Source organism: Penaeus chinensis, chromosome 19 (genome assembly GCF_019202785.1).
Source record: "Penaeus chinensis breed Huanghai No. 1 chromosome 19, ASM1920278v2, whole genome shotgun sequence".
Lineage (NCBI taxonomy): Eukaryota > Metazoa > Arthropoda > Malacostraca > Decapoda > Penaeidae > Penaeus > Penaeus chinensis.
This window is the reverse complement of record NC_061837.1, coordinates 3,127,325-3,142,324: the sequence shown is the minus strand read 5'-3', so window position 1 is coordinate 3,142,324 and position 15,000 is coordinate 3,127,325. Positions and strand designations below refer to the sequence as shown.

The 15,000-nt window shown below is 42.2% G+C and overlaps 1 protein-coding gene across 1 annotated transcript in view; it reads left to right on the top strand.

Annotated features, from left to right (window-relative positions):
• Positions 1-15,000, top strand: part of LOC125035464 — a 110,773-nt gene that overhangs the window by 72,609 nt on the left and 23,164 nt on the right. The window contains exon 2 of the mRNA XM_047627898.1: positions 1-455. This exon is cut by the window's left edge and continues 62 nt beyond it. Within this exon, the coding sequence (XP_047483854.1) occupies positions 1-455 (455 nt within the window). The remainder of the gene's footprint in view (positions 456-15,000) is intronic.

Below are 15,000 nucleotides of genomic sequence, written 5' to 3'. Positions count from 1 at the left end.
GCCGCCAACTTGGAGGACACCGTACGTGACCTGTACGACGCGCCGGCCGAGCAGCAGGCCCGCTTCTTCCTGAACTATGACCGTTCGGCTGCCTTCAACACCTCCGTGGCCTTCACCATCCCGCTCTTCTCCTTCACCCTGCCCGGCGCAGGAGACACGTCGGCGGCCGGCATGGACCTGCAGTCCTTCGGCGCCCTCGCCTTCATCGCCCTCTTCCTCCTGGGTGGCCTCGCCGTGGCGATCTACACCACCACCCAGGGAGGCGTGTCCAAGAGGGATTTCGGCGACGACGCGTCCTACCAGGAGTCCTTGCTCACCACCCTGGTGACGGAGTCCTTAGCGGGGATCCCCAACGTCATCGACACCAGGAGCTGCGCGCAACTGGCCGTCTGCGGCGCCTACTCCGAGCCCGAGAGATACGGCCTCCTGGCGTGGCCCATCAAGTTCCTCGTCTCGTAAGTAGCGAAGTTACTTTTCCGTCAAATAGCTTTAGCGTTTTTTTTCTGCGTACACGTGTAAGATAATCCAATTGCAATGCTTGTCATCACGAAAGAAATACTCCTTTTCCTTCTAACAAATACATTCTTCATTCAGTCTAAAAATATAATTCAAGGGAGTTTGCGTAATTTTAACATAAAGCATTGGGTGTTCGTTATAAAACACTGTAAATTACGAAGACAGAATCACTCATACTCATTTAAATTCAAGGGGTTATCTTCGCACCAGTGAGTGAGAAGTAGAGAGAAAGAGAGGGAGAGAGAGAGAGAGAGAGAGAGAGAGAGAGAGAGAGAGAGAGAGAGAGAGAGAGAGAGAGAGAGAGAGAGAGAGAGAGAGAGAGAGAGAGAAGGGAGAAGAGAGGGAGAGAGAGAGAGAATTAGAGAGAAGGGGGATGGCAAAGAAGAGAAAGAATACGAGAAAAAGAAAAAAAATAGAGATAAGAAAGACAAAGAGAATAATCATAAAAAGCGAAGAAGATTAGCAGCAACCACACCACTAACGGTCCACGTCAGATCAGCCTTCCACCATCTCATGTAAATCTGTGCGAATCCCAAAGCGCCTACCCACATGTTATTACGACAACGGCCGCTGCATTTTGACACACACACACACACACACACACACTTCGATCCCCGCCGATGAAATAAGCATGCGAGGGATCAGACAGCCGGATCTAGGATACTGAATATTAATGTCCCTTAACTGTTCAGCGTTATGGAATCTGTCTGCCTCCAGCCGGGCGCCGCGTCAGGAGAGGTTACTGATCTTATCGCTTGAGTGTTATTCCACGGGTGTGTTGGAGTGTACTCAGTAGTTCAGTTCTGTGAGCGTACACACGCCCACACACATATATAGTTGTGTGTGTGTGTGTGTGTGTGTGTGTATGTGTGTGTTTGTGTGTTTGTGTGTGTGTGTGTGTGTGTGTGTGTGTGTGTGTGTGTTTGTGTGTGTGTGATTGTGTGTGTGTGTGTGTGTGTGATTGTATGTGTGTGATTGTGTGTGTGTGTGTGTGTGTGTGTGTGTGATTGTATGTGTGTGATTGTGTGTGTGTGTGTGTGTGTGTGTGTGTGTGTGTGTGTGTGTGTGTGTGTGTGTGTGTGTGTGTGTGTGTGTGTGTGTGTGTGTGTGTGTGTGTGTGTGTATGTATTCAGGCTAATATAAATTTGCAATATTAGTTTTACCTCTCTATCCATTCATCGTATTTTTTTCTCATATGAATTTGCAGTAGTTCCTTTCCATTTATAAAACTCTAATCATATTTAAACTTGTAATTACAAGCAGATTAAGACAGATGCTTAATAAGTCTATGAAAGGAGGTGAATGCATGATTCCATCCTTTTCTTATCAAATAATGAATACCTATTGAATACCCTTTCTCAGTATTATGGAGATAAGAGACAAACTTATCGAATAACAAAAGTCACATCTCGAATATTTTCAGCTTGACAAAAAAAGTGACTCTTCAAATGCACACACACACACACACACACACACACACACACACACACACACACACACACACACACACACACACACAAATAATAATAATAATAATAATAAATAAATAAATAGAAAATAAAACATACAAAGAAAAACATTATATTCTTCTTCACTTAATAACCTCTTCAGAATTCAATGTGACTAAAATAATTGGGTAATTTAACACTAAAATTTAAGAATTAAGATTGGTTACAATTTAAGATTTTTTGGTAAATATTCCACCCAGTGTTCCTTAGTTGATAGTAGGTTAGGTTAGGATAAGGCAGGAACGGTTAGTTTAGGCCTAGGATGAACTTGAGTAGGATAAGTTAGGTTAGGTTAGGATAAGTTGGATTAAGTTAGGATAGGATAGGATACGGACGGTTTAGTTTAGGGCTAGGATGAGTAGTTAAGGATGAGCTTTAAGTCCGAGTTAAGTTAGACTAGATCAGATTTGATAAGGATTAAGTTAGGATAAGTTAGGCTACGTTAAACGTAGGATAGCATTAGGTTAAAGACACAGTACACGAAGGACTTGATCAACACCTTACACTCACGTGATTAAAAGGAATATGAAAAAAAAACTAATTAGTCCCCCATAGAATAAGGTCTACGGGATTCACCTGAAGTCCACCGCCCGTTTTCTATGGTTTTCTATTTTGCATACGGAGGCCGCCATTAACACATTTTACCGTTAAGCCAGGTGACCGCGGGGGTATTAAGGGTCCCTCTCGCTCCAAATCTTTCGTTTCCCATCGCCTCGTCCTGCATCTGGAAGGCTCGGACCTGCGAGGCGCCTGTTTCTTCTTCATTCATTTCGGGATGTGCTATTCCAGTCTCTCGTTCCCTGGATTGTCTCTCTCTCTCTGGATCTCTCTCTCTCTCTCTCTCTCTCTCTCTCTCTCTCTCTCTCTCTCTCTCTCTCTCTCTCTCTCTCTCTCTCTGGATCTCTCTCTCTCTGGATCTCTCTCTTCTCTCTCTCTCTCTCTCTCTCTCTCTCTCTCTCTCTCTCTCTCTCTCTCTCTGGATCTCTCTGGATCTCTCTCTCTCTCTTTCTTTCTTTCTCTCTCAGTCTGTATCTTTCACTGACTGACTGACTGACTCACTCACGCATAGGAGAGAGAGAGAGAGAGAGAGAGAGAGAGAGAGAGAGAGAGAGAGAGAGAGAGAGAGAGAGAGAGAGAGAGAGAGAGAGAGAGAGAGAGTCGAGGGAAGGGGAGATATACATACACCAACACCAACACACACACACACACACCACACAGCCCAACAGATCACATGACCACAGTCTCGCTAATGAACTGACTGCATGTTCGAACTCAAGACCGCCATTCGCCCCTCTTAATTAACAAACAGAGATGACCTCATGGAATGCATGATTCTCCTACCCTTCCCCCCCTCCCCCCCGTCTCTCCCTCCCTTCCTCCTCCATCTCCCCCCCCCCTCCCCATCCCATCTCTCCCTCTCCTGTTCTACTCTGTGACCTTCCATTCCTCTATCTCCCGTCTTCCATCTTCCGCATTTCCCCTCCCATTATCCTCTGTGACCTCTCTTCTCTCTTCTTCTCCCAAACTATGCTCTCACTCATTTTTCTTCTCCCTCTCCCATTCTCTCACTTCTCTTGCCTCTCCCCTCTCAGGCCTCTTCCTTCTTCATCTTCCACTGTCCACTCCCACCTCTGTCTTCTCTTTCTTTCTATGACCCCTTCTATCCTCTCCCCTTCCTTCTCTCTTCTGCTCTCTCTCTCTCTCTCTCTCTCTCTCTCTCTCTCTCTCTCTCTCTCTCTCTCTCGCTCTCTCTTTCTCTCTCTCTCTCTCTCTCTCACGCACTCCTCTTCCTTCTCCCTTTCTCATGGTCCTTTTTCACCTTTATTCCCCTTACTCCTTGCACTCTCTCCCTTTCCCTTTCCTCTCACCTTTCTTCCCTCTCCCACTCTTACCTCTCATTCTCTTCCCTATCCCTCCCACACCCTCCTCTCACCTCTCTCCCCTTTCCTATCTCTCTCCCAGTCTCCACTCTCGTCTCTCTCCCCTTTCCTGTCCCTCTCCCACTCTCCACTCTCGCCTCTCTCCCCTTTCCTATCCCCCTCCTACTCTCACCTCTCTTCCCTCTCCCTCCAGCAGGAACTCTGTCATTGATCCCCAGTTTAATCCCTCTGCAATCGTATTGAAGAATATCGGTGCGTCAAATCCTGTGAGACTGAGAAACACGTCCGATTCAGTGTCTTGTGGTTTGGTCTTACTTGGACTCCGCCACCTCTCTGTCTCCCTTTCCATCTCCGGTCTCTCTCTTCTTTTGGTCTTCTCTTTCCTATTCTTTTTTTTTGCGCCATTTTCTCTTCTTCCTTTATTTGACTTAGTACATCTCCGTAATCGATATTGTGCGGAAGTTCTAGGCAGGGGGAAGCCACCGAGTAGAGAGACGAATCGAACAGATGTTCAGTTCGGGGTCGGGGGCGGGTGTATCGATGGCGAGATCACATGAGACTTCTATTTCTTCTTCTACTGCTTCACCCCCATCATCTTCCTCTTCCTAGTCCTCTTCTTCGTCATCCTACTCCTCCTCCTCCTCCTCCTACACCTCTTCTTCCTCCTTCCCCTCCTCCACCTCATCGCCCCTTCTTCCTCTTCCTCTTAAAAAAAAAAAAAAAAAAAAAAAAAAATCGTTAACATGAAAAAAAAAAAAATAACATTCACTATGAGGCAGCCGACAGAAACCCGTTATGTTGTTATAGGCTTACAAGACTGACTGAACAGCACTGTCCTTTCCTAGCAGGTCAATCTCGTTTCACAGGTACTTCCCGTCTCACAAGTACTTCCAATCTCACAGGGCCTTTTAGTCTCACAAGTACGTCCACTTTCACAGGTAATTCCAATCTCACAGGGCCTTTTAGTATTACAGGTACCTAAACTCTCACAGGTACTTCCCGTCTCGCAAGTACATCCAATCTCACAGGGCCTTTTAGTCTTACAGGTACTTCGAATCTCACAGGTACTTCCCGTCTCACCGGTACTCCCAATCTCACAGGGCCTTTTAGTCTTAAAGGTACTTCTAATCTCACAGGTACTTCCCGTCTCGCAAGTACATCCAATCTCACAGGGCCTTTTAGTCTTACAGGTACCTAAACTCTCACAGGTACTTCCAGTCTCACCGGTACTCCCAATCTCACAGGCCTTTTAGTCTTACAGGTACCTAAACTCTCACAGGTACTTCCAGTCTCACCGGTACTCCCAATCTCACAGGGCCCTTTAGTCTTACAGGTACTTCGAATCTCACAGGTCTTTCTCTTTAAGCCTTTCCATAAAAAAACTACTTATTTAATTTGTCTTGTTTTCGAATGTAATTCCCCGAAATATGCATCGAAAAAACATGTAATAATATGTAAAACGAAAGAAATTATAAAGCTAAGAGACGGTAATTTTAACTTGTTTTTATTCCGTTCTTGTTGTTTTTATGTTTTCTTTACTTGCAATCACACAACTAAAAGTAATTAGATAAAAATATAAAAAAATAGATATTACAAAAATAATAGTTATATAATTAATAATAATGATGGTGATGATAATGATGATTTATAGCGATTTATGAAAGAGTAAATATGCAGGGATGGTTATGTAATTTTTCTCGTTTTAAGAATCGATTTTTTGTCTTCCTTATCTTAACGACGCTACTTACCCTTATTTCTTATCATTATTATCCTCTCCATTGTTGTTATCGTCATCATACTTTTGATACAGTCCCTCTCTGCAACATTACTTACTGATATCACATGCAAATTCGCCATCAACCATAGCCACCATTACCATAATCATCAAATAATACCATCATTACATGCCATTATCATAGTCTGTTTGCATAACTACCATTACTACCATTATTATTACATTTCCCTTATCTGTCGCCGTGGGGTATCAGGCAGCCCTATAATACCTGTTTATTCTCCTCTGTTTATTACTGGTTGTCTATACTCTTAACCCCCCCCCCCCCCCCCCCCGCCTGCCCAGGAATGCCTCCTTTGTCGCTGATTTTATTAAAGGGAAAATTGCCAGTTACGCTTAATAGGACATTATCTTAACTGTCTAACTCATTCTGTTAACTGGGGGATGGGGGAAATGGGGCAATGTATGTTTTATATTTTTTTCGTAGGTCACTAAATTATAATAAGGTATAAAAAAAAATATATATATATATATATATATATATATATATATATATATATATATACATGTAAATGGAAACATGGAAATCAGAGACTGCATGTGGGAGATTCCTGTGACCGTCTTTTAGCGAACTGTCGCTTTCGGAGTTGCAATGGCATTCAATAAGAATTCTTCGCAACATTTCTCTCTTGGGCATCGCTTCGCACCCCCCCCCCCCCTTCTATATGAGGAGGCATCGTCCCACCCCCTCTTTGAGCCAATCAGCATCGCCTTTGCTTCGCCCCGTATCGTGTATGAATACCGCAACACAACCGCATTTACAAATTCATCTCGCATTCGGTTTTCTGCTAAGAATACCGCCGCTGTTCCTAAGGTTAGGCTAGGTTAGGGCCTCGGGAACGGATACACAGCCCTGGGCAGGTCTTTTGCACACGACCCCTATATCTCGGCTCAGCATGCCCGCCCTACGTGCTGTCACAGCCGTTCCCTAAGCTACACTTGACCCCGGGAGTGGCTATGCTCCATTTGCAACTCCCTATCTCTCTTTTTAATCTAGCCTGACAACTTAATTCCATAACGGAGGTTGATATCTGGTTGTCGAATGGCAACGCAACAATGTAAACTCGTATTGTAGAGGATTCAGTTATTGTTCGTACAAAGGTTACTCTAGCAGACGTTTCGCGGGCTCGCCAAAGTTGCCATGCTGCCTCTCAAACCAGTTTTTTCGCCTGTTAACATAAAAAAAAATAGCCGCCATACTTGATCCTAACTCACACCCCATACATCTTCACTACTCCTATGTTTGTATACTACATCACACCTATCGAACGTACAAATGTAATGAAAAATCCGTCTTGAATTATTAAGATATTAATACTTCCATACAACGAAATCAGACATTCTAGTTGATATTTTTAATTTGAATTTAATATATAGAGTCAAATGCTATTATCTCCTCAGCGCCCCAGGCTAGACACCTGTAGCTACAGGAAAGGTATACACGAACACTCACATATTAAATTTACCGCAATGTTAATCAAACACGACCCTACATCGATATTTTCCTTGGTAATAAATTTATATAAATCCCCAGAAAAAAATACAATAATATATACAGTTAACTTCTGCAGGCACAACAATTAATAAATGCCTAACCAACTGTGAAAGTCATGAAGTCGTTCGGAAATGACATGATGTCGATAATTAACTAGTAACTCTAAATTAAAACTTGTTTCGTTATTTACAAATATTTGTCATAACAAAACTAATAACCTGAAAATTCCTTTGTCAATAAGGTGAAGTTTTATTACTCTTTAATTAGAATCACTATCATTACGTCTTTTTCATTACCTCTCACAAGCGGTCACGCGAGAGGATTAAAGGCACACGTTTCACCACAAGAGTCAATAGATAGACAAATAGATAAAGAACTCATTAAATAAGGTGGAATAAAAAACGTTAAATCCTAAATCGTTCTTAAGTGAAACAATATACCTCTTCAATAACACTACATTAGTGTCCGGACCACGCTGGTGTTTGCCGAACCAACAACGGTGTTAGCGAAGTAAAGATGTTTTGGCATGGATATAACTTCTACGTGTTGACTGTAGATTGTTTGATGAGTAAAGTAAGGAAAAGGGGGGAAAAGAAGAAGAGGAGGAGGGAGAAAGGGTAGAGAATGAAGGCTGGAAAGAGTAAAGAATATCAGTTTAGGGAAAATGTGATCAACCCTCGAAGTGATTTCGAAGCCGTGTCGGAGATCTTAGCATTTTATTCTTATCAAAATGATACTAATTACCATTACACCTACAATGCGTATAGGCAATTAACAAAAGCTTTCGCAGATATTTACAAAAAAGCTGTGTTTAATAGGAACTTACGATGAGCTTGACATTTGAGCGAATAAAAAAATATTTAAGTGAATGCTATGAGACAACTATGGAATATAGATGAAGGGTGTGACTGACAGGGTGTTGGTGCAGGAGTGAACAGCCGTTATCGTAGATGAAAACATGTAGGAAGTCAAATCGACGCGATTTTGTGTGTGTGTATATATAAACATATATATACATATACATATACACACACACTCATATAGATATATGTATATATACATATACACATATATAAACACACACACACACACACACACACACACACATATATATATATATATGTATATATACATATTTATATAAACTCATACATATATATATATATATATATATATATATGTGTGTGTGTGTGTGTGTGTGTGTTTATATATGTATATAAATATACATATATATAAGTGCGTGTGTGTATATATACATATATCTAAATAAATATAATGTACAGATATTGTTTGTATGTATGCATGTGTATGTCTACATGTCTATCCGTCTGTCTGTCTGTCTGCATATATATATGTATATATAATGTGAATATATGTTATATATAATATATGTTTAATATACTTTATATATATGACATATATGTATATAATATATAATATATATATATATACATAATATATGTGTCACAAATCTATCTGTCTATTAATCTATCTATACCTATATATATATACATCTCAAACACACACACACACACACACACACACACACACACACACACACACACACACACACACACACACACACACACACACACACACACACACACACATTTCTGGAAGCGTCAAGCGGACCAAAAATAGCACAGGAAAACCAACCTTGAAGGAAATTACAACAAAGGAGCGACAGCCGACAAGGGCTTAACAAGCGCAACATAATAACGGAACAAGACAAACACTTGTACACGTGGGAGGGCGATTCGAACACTTTTTTTTTCAATTTTGAACCTTATGACTGGAGTATATAGAGGTCAGAATGAATATTGTTTTTTTTTTTCCACCGTGGGAATAACAGTGAAGATTCATTCATTCTTTCTTTTTCTTTTCTTTTCTTTTTTTTCTCTCTCTCTATCTCTCTTTCTCTCTCTTTCCCTTTGGAATGAAAGGGAAATCTAAAATAATGCGAATTTGGTCCTTGTGCATCCGTATCATAGAGGCTAGAACAAGAGATTTCCCACAAACGTAGATGCGACTCGAAGCGTGACGTCACACCCGATGACTAGGTCACGTGACGGAAACTCCATGCAATATCTTGCCCAAAAAAATAATACCGCCCACCCACTTTCCCGGGCGTGGACGATTACAGATCTGTCTTTGCACTGTAATAAGATCATCATTAGACACTCGCCAATAAACTCGTAAGATATCCACACGCGCGCGTTATACGTGTATCCATATAGGTGACTTGCAACTTCGGGCGGTTATCTTCACAGTAGTTCGCGAGTGTTGCCATCATTTACTGTTTTTGCGTTATTTCTTTACACAAGCATTTATCGGGCAGACACACATTTCTCGTCTCCAGTATATTATTTCCTGTATTTTTTTTTTTTTTTTACATCGTCTCTTTTGACAAGCGAAATGTAACAGTCATGCTGTCTGTGAACAGGAAACGATTTTCATGGCTATGATAAACTACCTTTAGGAAGAGTAAGACAATAATGATGATGGATTATAAATAGTTTCCTGTGTATATCATTCGGGTGCACAGATGGAGATACAGACTAAAAAATGCAGATGTCAGTGGCAGGGGTTTTAGATAACGCGCTTATTATCATTGTATTTGCATATGTACAAAACCTGGTGAGATTAACGTTCTTTTCTTTTTTGCTTTCTCGTTATTTATTCTCGCCATGTAAGTAACTTTCCCACTGAAGATTATATATGAAAAAATAACATTTACACCATAATTATTAAAATCTTACTGAAATGACTGCATTGATGAATCTTTTTCTAAGTGATATTTGAAAGTTTCCCGCCGGACTTTTGAATTTCAAAATGGCGGTTACTCCTCCTCTTCATTCAGTCGTTGGTTTCTCTGTCTCTGCATTCCTTCTCCATTCTTCCTTCCTTCGCTTCTAAACCTGCTTTTTTGTTTCTTGTTTGTTTGTTTTATCTTGCTTGCGTCGACAGCTGACAGGAATTAGAGATGAGGTGAACAAAGAAAATAATCATGTCTTGTCTACACACCTGCCAGTAACTCTTTACATCTTTCTCTGTCTTCACTTCTAGGAATTATTTTTTTATCTGGATGTTGAATTATAATAATTTTCATGTTTTCGAAGGAACCGCCTTTGCATTCTGCAATGGGAGTTGGCGAACACATCATGTATTCAGAGATTGTTTGTCCCCAGTTGTCATAAATTGCAGACTGTTGAAGTTGAAAATTCTTTTTTTTCTTATTGGATCATGTGGTACAAGAATAGTTTGTTCGCTATGATTCTGATTTTTATTATTATCGTCAGTATTGTTATCACCATTTTCTTTTCTTCTCTTTCTTTGCTTAAAACAGAAACCACCATTTGGCACATGACACTTAGTTACACTCTGAGGTTACTTTTGGTGAGACGCCTTGTTTGTACCCTCCCCCCTTCTCCTTCTCCTCCTCCTCCTCCTTTCCTATTCCTCTTCCTCCTCTTCGTCCTCCTCCTATTCCTCTTCCTCCTCTTCGTCCTCTTCTACCTCCACCTCCACTGCCTCCTCCTCTATCTCCTTTTCCTCCACCTCCACCTCCTCTTCCTATTCCTCTTCGTCCTCTTCCTCCACTACCTCCTCCTCTATCTCCTCCTCCTCCTCCTCCTGTTCCATAACTGTAAAATTCTTTCTCGCCTTTGCACCATTTTCGACATGGGTGTTGCAGTCATAACCACTGGGTCCTCTGTTATCGATAATGACTCTAGAACATACACTAAAGAACCTATTTGTAGGTAGATGCTTGTACATAACGGTGTCTGTGAACTGCTGGTACACCTCTTGCATGGGAAGCTTCAGTCGTCCCTTCTGCTCTTTTCTCCTGTATCTTCCTCTTTTTTTTTTTTTTTTTATCTTTCTCTCCTCCTCTTGCTCGCATTCCTTTTCCCTTTCTCTGTATAATGTTTGCTATTCATCAGCCCCTCCTCCCTTTCCTTCCCTATATTCCTCCCTCCTCTTCCTTCTTTCCTCTCCCCTCCCCTCCTTTCCTCTCCCTTCCCCTCCATTCTCCTCCCTTCTCCTCCCTTCTTCTCCCCTCTCCTTCCCTTTCCCGCCCTCCCTTCCTCTCCCTCCCCCTCCCTCCCCTCTCCTCCTCACCCACCTGTTGCGTATTTTTACTTCTCGTTCCACTCTGTTCACCTCTTCATCTTCTTGCTCTCTGTTCCCCGAATTACTTTCTGTTTCTGCTCTATTTTCCTTTTTTTCCTTTTATCTGGTTTCCCTCTCTTCCCTTGTTCTTGCTCTCTCTTGCCCTTTCCGTTTCGTTGTCACTGTTCCTTTTCAAATAGACTTTTTCTTTCTTTTTTATTTTTTATCTTTTCTTCTCTTCTGCTCTCTCTCTCTCTCTCTCTCTCTCTCACACTCTCTCTCTCTCTCTCTCTCTCTCTCTCTCTCTCTCTCTCTCTCTCTCTCTCTCCACTTATTCCTTTCCGCCTCTGAATTTTTTCCTTCTTTTTTTACCCCTTCCTCATCCATTCTTGTCCCCCCCCCCCCCCATCCCCCAGCATTTTTCAGTTTTCTGTCGCCGCTCCAACGCGTAGGAGAAGCGCTGGGTAGGTCCTGCTCAGGCGGAGGAGGAGTCGCCTAGCCTGGGTCGTGGCGGTCGTAGCTAGTCGTGGCTAGTCGTGCGGTCGCGGCCCAGCATGCGGTCGTCTATGGGCATAATTTGGAAGTCATGGGGGCATGATGAGTTCGCCTTTTATTCACGTGATGCCTTGCATATAGATGGGCTGAATTCATCATCTGATCCCATCCAATGACAAATTAAGATCAGGGTAGGGTGCTTATAATACATGATGCACATGATGTATATATAGTGCGTCTATATGTGTGTTTGTGTGTGTGTGTGCATATATACATATATATGTATTTGCGTGTGTGTGTGCGTGTGTGTGTGTGTGTGTGTGTGTGTGTGTGTGTGTGTGTGTGTGTGTGTGTGTGTGTGTGTGTGTGTGTGCATATGTACATATATATGTATTTGTGTATGTGTGTGTATTTAAGGAATGCGAGTGCATTAACCCTGGCGAGTACATCAATACAACGCTAGGATTAGGTCGTCAGAATCAGGAGCCGAGATCTAGAAACCCAAGCCCCGCGACGGCCTATGGGAACCTATTTCACCTAACGGCACCTCTCCCGACGGGTAGGGGGGGAGGGGGGAAGGGGGAAAAGGGAAGGGGGAGGGGGGGGAAGGGAGGGTGATAGGTTGGGAAGAGGGGAGAAGGAAGATGAGAGAGAAAAGAGACAGGAGAAATAAAGAGAGAGAAGGAAGACGGGAGGAAAAGAGAAGGGAGAAAAAACAGGGAATATAAAAGAAGAATCAACAAAAGTAGAAATAGAAAAACAAGGAATAAGAGAGGAGAGGAAAGATTACCCATAGACCCAGGGCCTCGAAAGAGCTCGTTATAAAGTACCGGCGTTAGGTCATTCAGGGCGCGCCGGTTCCGAGCAGAGGAACCTGTTTTGCAAAAGGGAGCGACTTATAGGTCTATAAAACTTTTAAGGACTCCAACTGCAACAAGATGAGTGATTAGTTGACAGATCTGAGATGCTCATTTATATTTTATTGTCTTATTTGATCAACTTAGTTTTGTTTATCAGTACGGGTTACAGGTTTTCTGTTTGGAATTATGATCAAGAGGAATTATTATTTTTTAATGATGATGTAGGTGATCTGTTAAGTATAATGAATATCTTCGTAAATATATCAGTGTTTGCATATAGGCGTCTGTTATATATAAGGAAAAAATCCATTCTCTTTTTAACATTTATTATATCAGTAGTGAAAACACTCCTCTTTTGAACCACAGCATAACATATCTCACACTTCTTAATCATTTATTCGATATACAAGCTTAAAAAAAGGCAACGAAACGAAACGAAAATGTCCAACCAAACCATGACCCACTAATACGGGTCAAAATACCCAGCAAAATACCCCCCTCCCGCCCCCAGAAAAACGGGGCATATTTTCCACAAACAAGCCCCATAACCTAAGGTGGTTGACCGGGGGGTTTAAGTCGCCAGCCGGAGCAGAATACGGCATACGGGCGTAGGTATGACGAGACATTAAGCATTACTGAGATCCTCTTCTCATAAGGGGAGCGAAGGAACGTGATGGGATTGCGTAACGAAGGGAAGGGTTAGGCCCATGAAGAAGGGATATGGATGGGTGGATCAGGACGGAATATTAACGCTGCCTCGGAAGGTGCGGGATTATAGTGTAATGCGTCTCTTGTATTTTTTTTTTTTTTTTTTTTTTTTTTTGAGGGGGGGGAGGGCGTGTGGATAATTCCGTGGCATATTTGTTGATTTTGTTGAAATTCCATGTATTTTAAGCCTTTTTATTTTTAAATCCTGTCTATATATATATACATAGAGAGAGAGAGAGAGAGAGAGAGAGAGAGAGAGAGAGAGAGAGAGAGAGAGAGAGAGAGAGAGAGAGTATGAGAGACAGAGACAAAGAGAGATTGAGAGAGAGAGAAATACAGATCTATAATAGAGGCTCAAAACTTCAGTTAAATAGATGTCCATTTTCGCAATGTGCAAAGTGTCTTCAAACTACACACTGGATAACAGGTGGACATCGAACGCACACTTATCATCATTATTATTATTTTCGCAATCCTCCGTTATGCAAAATTCGTCCGACGAGTTAACCTTGCATGACCTAAATACGAGCGACTACTCATGTGACTGCATCTCCCCCCCCCCCCTTCGCCCCCTCCCCCGTCTCCCCTCCACTTGACCTTCCCCTTCCCTTCCTCTCCTGCCCTTCCTTCCCCCCACCCCCTGCCCTCTCCTCATTGAGAGCCAGTTCTCGTATTTCTCTCAAGTCCGCTTTTATTAGGCTCGTATCTCTATGTCTGTCTGTCTCTCTCTCTCTTTGTCTCTTTTATCTCGCTGTCTGTCTGTCTATTTGACTCTTTTATCTCGCTGTCTGTCTGTCTGTCTCTCTCTCTCTCTCTCTCTCTCTCTCTCTCTCTCTCTCTCCCTGTCCCTCTCTGTTCCTCTCTCTCTCTCTCTCTCTCTCTCTCTCTCTCTCTCTCTCTCTCTTTCTCTTTCTCTCCTTCTCTCTTCCCCTCTCCTTCTCTCTTTTTTTTTACACACCCCTTTAATTCATCCTATACATTTTTCTTCCACTATCCCTTTCATCATCTTATGCGATTCTCCCCAATCAAATAATATCATACTATTTGTTTCACACGAATAACAGTTTTAAAGTTTATATATAAAAAAAAAACTGCACTCTGTCCCTCGCCAGAAATAGAGGGCGAAGAAGGAAATGCGGGAGGGAATGTCCACACTCCCATTTCTCTGCTCTGTTTACGCCTCCAGCTTAAACATTCCTCTGACATGCGTGCCACCCCGCCCCCTTGCCACTTTTATCCTGCCCATACTCACCCTCTCTCTCTCTCTCTCTCCCTAGCTTTGCCACACCTCCCTCTCCCTCCCTCCTTTTTCACTCGTCTGTCTTTCACCTTGTTTGTTAGTTCTCTTTTCGCCACGCATCCCTTTTTCCTTTTTTTTCACTGTGGCCACACCCTGTTTCCTATTTTTGGCCACACCCTTTTTCCCTATTTTTGGCCACACTCTTTTTCTTTATTTTTGGCCACACCTTTTTTTCCTTATTTTTGGCCACACCTTTTTCTTTATTTTTGGCCACACCTTTTTTCCTTATTTTTGGGCCACACCTTTTCTTTATTTTTGGCCACACCTTTTTTTCCTTATTTTTTGGTCACACCCTTTTCCCCTATTTTGGCCACGCCCCTTTTCTCTCTTTTG